The 6,295-nt window shown below is 33.7% G+C and overlaps 1 protein-coding gene across 5 annotated transcripts in view; it reads right to left on the bottom strand.

The window, feature by feature from the left end:
• Positions 1–6,295, bottom strand: part of EYA4 (EYA transcriptional coactivator and phosphatase 4) — a 233,608-nt gene that overhangs the window by 55,560 nt on the left and 171,753 nt on the right. For all 5 annotated transcript variants that reach the window (XM_014533835.1, XM_014533834.1, XM_014533837.1 and 2 more), the window contains exon 4: positions 3,113–3,237. In XM_014533835.1, the coding sequence (XP_014389321.1) occupies positions 3,113–3,237 (125 nt within the window). The remainder of the gene's footprint in view (positions 1–3,112; positions 3,238–6,295) is intronic.

Genomic DNA, 6,295 nt, shown 5'->3' with positions numbered 1-6,295 from the left:
TGTCTGTGTTATATTAATATTACTTTAGAACAGAACATCAGCCAATGAGCTAGAAATATTTTAAATCTTAAATGTTTTTAAAGTGATCAAATTTGGAATATTTTGTAACATGAAATTAATATAAAATTAAATTTCAGAATCCATAAATAAAGTTTTATTGGAACCTAGTCACACTAATTCATCTATATATTGTCCATGGCTGTTTTGGGGCTATGATGGCATTACTAAGTAGTGGAGACAGAGGCAGTATGACCTACAAAGCCTAAAATATTTACTGTCTTGCTCTTTATGAATAAAGACCCATGAAAAGAAACTAATTCTGGCAATATATTTTTAACTATGAAAAGTATATTTTAAGTGTGAAATTGAAAAAAAATTTGAAATGAAAATTATAAATATATAAGTAATGGACATAATGGAGTATTCTTCATTCACTGGTCATATAATCTAATCTAATCGAAATTGGCAAGTCTGTGCCTAGTCTAACTGCTTGCTCGTAATGCACATTTGTGATAGGTAGTGAGTTCTTCTGTTTAATCTTGTGTTGGGTGGTTCTAACATAGTGTTATGGAATTATATTTATTTTTAAATTTTGATAGTATATTAACTTTTTATTTAGGAAAAAGGTTTGTTTATACTTTAATATATATTACATATATGAATGTAGGAAATGTCTATAGTTCAAAATATTTTCAAAGACAAAATTAATATACAATTTTAAATATATAGCTTTTATCACTGATGGTTTTTTTAAATGATGGGATTTTAACTGATTGTTAATGCTACTTCAATTGGAATCCTATATAATAAAAGGGTAATATGCAAAATGATCCTAACAGCAGAACGACTGGCAATGACTGGTCACTATGACACACACTGACCACCAGGGGGCAGACGCTCAATGCAGGAGCTGCCCCCTGGTGGTCAGTGCGCTCCCACAGGGGGAGCTCTGCTCAGCCACAAGCCAGGCTGATGGCTGCCAGTACAGCGGTGGTGGTGGGAGCCTCTCCTGCCTCCTCAGCAGCTCTAAGGATGTCTGACTGCAGCTTAGGTCTGCTCCCAGCTGGCAAGTGGACTCCCCAGCAGCCAGAGGGATGTCTGATTGCCAGCTTAGGCCATTCCCCCGAGGGGTCCCAGACTGCGAGAGGGCACAGGCCAGGATGAGGGACCCCCCCGACCTGAGTGCACAAATTTTTTGTGCACCGGGTCTCTAGTATTTAATAAAGTCTCTAAAATAGCAAATATCTTCTGCCATGCTAAAAAGTCAATATAAATTATAAAAATGTATAGGTTATAAAGATAAACGAGTTTGTATGTACACGCAATCTGTTTCAAATTCTCTGATTGACATGAATGTGGTGCTCAATTATCCACTTAATAAATTGCAATGTAGTTAGAAAAACAATTGATGCACCATTTTTGTAAAATTATGAAAAAAAATCTAAGAATACTGCTGATAATAAGAATTTGAGATGAGAATACTAGTTGATATGAAAAATATAGCCAACTGTTACCAATAAACAACTAAAAGGCATGATCATTTCTCCTTTTCCTTTACAAGTATTGGACACAGAAAAAAAGGTGCAAACACAGAAATAGCAACAGAAAGCAAACCAGAAGGGCAAATCCACACACCCAAGCACATGCAGTGTACCATCATCTCTCATACTTGTTGCGGAAGAGGGGGTGTTGCAACTCAGCAACCAGTCCGCAGTGTTTAAAACAGTCATGTTGTCCCCTGAGAACAGGAACAGTATAAGGGTTCATTGTCTGAGTGCCTGCTCAGTGTACACGAATAGTTTTCAATGCTTGCACTGGTTTCTGACCTTTTCGCCAAAAATTATAACTGCCATGGTATGACTTTTACATTTTAGTTTATCAGGTCTGTTTTAGTTCCGTTAAATATATACACATGATGATTAGTGAACTCAAAGGTCTGCTTCCAGAATGCATAGTTTTTAAAAAATATTATTATTTGGACCAAGCTAAGGTTTAAATATTAATATTTTTACTTCAGAAGTCATCACTAAACAATCTCATAAATTTGCAATCCTATAATTAATTAGCCAAAACTTTAGATGCATGTTTAGAGACAAATAAACATTATAAACAAGAAAAATGTTAATTTACAAAGGGTTTGGTGTAAAACATTATTAAATACAGGCAAATTGCAATGCACACAACTTTACAAAGAAGATTTTAGGTTGCGCAGTTCTTCTCAAATAAGTGAAAAGAGGTATATCAATTTCATAAATATTTATTGAAAATTTTAAAGAAAATATGATGTGGCAAATGCTGATATCTAATAATATGAAGTTTATAAGTTAAAACAAATTTCATGTAATTTCTCACTTACTGAATAAAATAACTAGATCTATAAAACTTGAAAATAATTGATTTAAAATGAAACTTATATGTATAGAGATGTAGTCTATATATTGTGATGCAAAAATAAGATTTTATTTTCTGGAAAGTTGAATGCATTTTATAAAAACAATATGGCAGGATATATGAAATAACTGTTATTGTTGCCATACGCTGTGTGTTAATTATGGGTTAATCAAATGAGAAGATACCTGGAAAAAATATTAAATTCCTATTTTTAAATACATGTTAGGTATTGTTCTCTTTGTAAAGAAAATTGCAGCAGATATACTTTTTCTATTTCCAAATTTACTTTTAAGGAAAACCACATTTTAAGAAAAAAATTTTGGTAGATCTTCTCTCTCTTATAATTCAAAATAAAATTATAAAATAATACAATTTCTTTTCTTCTTCATCTTCTTTTTTCGTAAGAACCTTTTGGCCACATTTTCCACATTTTAGAAAATATTTACAAGGGCAAATGCAAAAAAGAAGCTTCACTAAAGGCCTTCAATGTTGCCCAGGGCTGTCTGGATGTTTCTGAATGTTTCCAGTTTTAGAGGAAGAACAAAAATTTCAAGAAAATGAACAATAAATAATCCATTAACTATATATTCCTTTCATATTATGCTGATTGTGTTATTGCTAATGAGATATTTCTTTATTAGCAGATCCTAACATATGAAATTGCAGCAAACATTAAAATGTGAAAATGTGATTCTGGGTGTCTTTAAGGTTGTACACTTACCTCCTGTCCCATTTGTGGTGACTGATGTGCTACTGAGATTCGCTTTCTCCAGTTTAGAGCTACCAGGGGCATCACCACCTCCAACAAGAGGATGAGGACTCGCTAGGTCCTGCATTTCCATAGACCTATTAGAGCAGGAAGCAAGAGAGCAAAAGTTGAAATCTCAGCAATTATTTACTTTTAAAAAATATGTTTCTATTGATTTCAGAAAAGAAGGAAGAGGGAGGGAGAGAGAGAGAAACATCAATGATGAGAGCTAATCATAGATCAGCAGATTTCTCAGCAGAAACTTTACAGACCCGAGGGAGTGGCAGGATATATTTCAAGTGCTAAAAAAAGAAACCTACAACCTAGAATACTCTACCCAGACAAGTGAACACTGAAGGAGTTCATCACTATTAAACTGACTTTACAAGAAATATTGAAGTATCTTCTTCAGGCAGAAGATAAAAGGCTATAAGCAGAAAGAATAAAATATATGAAAGAAAAAAATATCACTAAAAAAGGCAAACATATAATAAACAGTGAATCAGACACTTAAAAAGCTAATATGGTCTGGCTGGTGTGGCTCAGTGGTTGAGAACTGACCCATGAACCAAGAGGTCACTAGTTCAATTCCCGGTCAAGGCATGTGCCTGGGTTGTGGGCTCAAACCCAGTAAGGGGCGTGCAGGAGGCAGATGATTGATGATGTTTCTTTCTCACTGATGTTTCTATCTCTCTATTCCTCTCACTTCGTTTCTCTCTAAAAATCAATAAAAACATTAAAAAAAAAGTTAATATGAAGGTTAAAAGACAAAAGTAGCAAAACCAACGATAACTACAAGAAGTAGTTAGGGAATTCACAAACAAAAATTTCTAAAACACAATGAGCCAAACTGTAATGCTTTAGAATGTGTTTGAACTTAAAATATCGATCAGCTTAAAATATACAGCAAAATATATAGATCAATATACCTAATAGTAACTATAAATCAAAACCTACAAAAGATACATAAAAATTAAAGAGAAAGGAATTCAAAGAAAACTATATAACAATAAAAAAGAATTAACAAAATGGCAAAAAGACCATTCCTATCTGTAATTAGTTTAAAAACAAATGGACTAAAATGCTCCAACCAAAAGACATATGGTAAATTAATGGATAAAAACAAAACAAGATTAAAAAAAACAAAAAAAAGCAAGCAAGACCCACCCATATGCTGCATACACAAGACTCACTTCAGATCAAAAGATAGACACATACTGAAAATGAAGGTATAGAAAATATATTCCACATAAAAACAAATGAAAAAAGTAATAAAAAGAAAGCTGGGATAGCAATACTCATATCAGACAAGTTGGATGTTAAAACAAAGACTGTAAAAGGAGACAAAAAGAAGACCATTGCATAATAATCAAAGGGTCAAAAGATATAATATTCATAAATATCTATGCACCCAATATAGAAGGACTAAATAAACAAGACAAATATTAACAGACATAAAGAGAGAAATTGACATTTTTACAATAACAGAAGGAGACTTTAACACCCACATACAATAATAAATAGAAAATCCAGACAAAAATTCAATATGGAAACAATGGCCTTAAACATCATATGAGAAGATGCTCAACATTATTAATCATCAGGAAAATGCAAATCAAAAGTACAATGAGATATGTCAGAATGGCTATCATCAAAAAGTCAACAAATAACAAGTGTTTGTGAGAATGTGGAGAAAAGGGAACCCTTGTGCACTGCTAGTGTGATCATAAAATTGCTGCAGCCACAATGGAAGGCAGTAGAAAGGTTCATCAAGCAATTAAAAATAAGACTACTGTATAATCCAGAAATTCCACTTCTGACTTTTTACCAGAAGAAAACAAAAACACTAATTCAGCCCTAGCCGGTTTGGCTCAATGGACAAAGGTTGGCCTGCAGACCAAAGGGTCCCAGGTTGGATTCCAGTCAAGGGCATGTACTGGGTTGCAGGCTCCTCCCTGGCCCGGGCCCTGGTTCGGGCTCATGCAGGAGGCAACCGATCTATGTGTTTCTTTCACATCGATGTTTCTCTCTGTCTTTCCCTCTCTCTTCTATTCTCTCTAAAAATCAATGGAAAAATATCCTTGGATGAGGATTAAAAAAAAAAAGACACACCAAAAAACACACACAAAACCCCACACCAATTCAAACATATAAATGCACCCCTAGTTCACTGCAGCATTACTTACAATAGGCAAGAAATGAAAGCAAGCTAGATGTCCAACCATAGACTAATGAATAAAGAAGTGGTACATATACTAGTACACAATGGAATATGACTCAGCCATAAAAATGTATGAAATTTTATCATCTGCAACAACAACATAGATGGGCCTAGAAGGTATTGTCCTGAGTGGAATAAGTCAGACAGAAAGAGACAAATACCATACACTTTCACTTACTAGTATATATGTAATCTAAAGAAGAAAACAAAACAGAAACAGTCTCAGTGATGCAGAAAATGAACTGATGTTTGCCATAGGGATGCAGGGTGGGGGAAGAGGAGTAAAAAATGTAAAGGGGTGAATAAGAGAGACAAAATTCTAGTTATAAAATAAATAAGCCACAGGGGTGTAGTGTACAACAGAGAGGATATAGTCAATAATATAATAGTAACTTCGCACTGTGATGAATGATCAATAAATAGACTTATTGTGGTGTTCACATCATAAGGTATATAAATATCAAATCACTATGTTGTACACCTAAACTAATACAATATTGTATGCCAATTATGTTTTAATTTAAAAAAATTAAAAAAAACAATAAAAATTTCTTAAAAAACAAAACTCATAAGTTGTGTGCTTTATTAGGTAACTATATGGATTGGGAATCACGAACATAAATATGTCTATGATCTACTACCTAGAAAAAGTTAATGGGTTTGTGTGTAGATGGTTTTCCAAATATCTTCTCAGTTTACAGGGCTCACTAAATAACACTAAGAGTCTTCCATAGACAGGCATTCTTTACTCCCTTCTTTTCTATGCCAAGACATTCTGTATCTTTATGAGGTTACTCAACCCATTCACTTTGAGCGCAAGGAAGTTAGCACCTGCCACGAGGGATCAGAATGTGAAATGTGATGAGAGAGCCCTGTGATAAGTGCCCGACCTTAGCAAACAAAAATAAACCCTCCAAGAAAAAGATGAAGAAAAT

Source organism: Myotis brandtii, unplaced genomic scaffold, assembly GCF_000412655.1.
Source record: "Myotis brandtii unplaced genomic scaffold, ASM41265v1 scaffold123, whole genome shotgun sequence".
Taxonomy (NCBI): domain Eukaryota; kingdom Metazoa; phylum Chordata; class Mammalia; order Chiroptera; family Vespertilionidae; genus Myotis; species Myotis brandtii.
The sequence above is the reverse complement of the archived record's forward strand: the minus strand, read 5'-3'. Positions and strand labels throughout refer to the sequence as shown.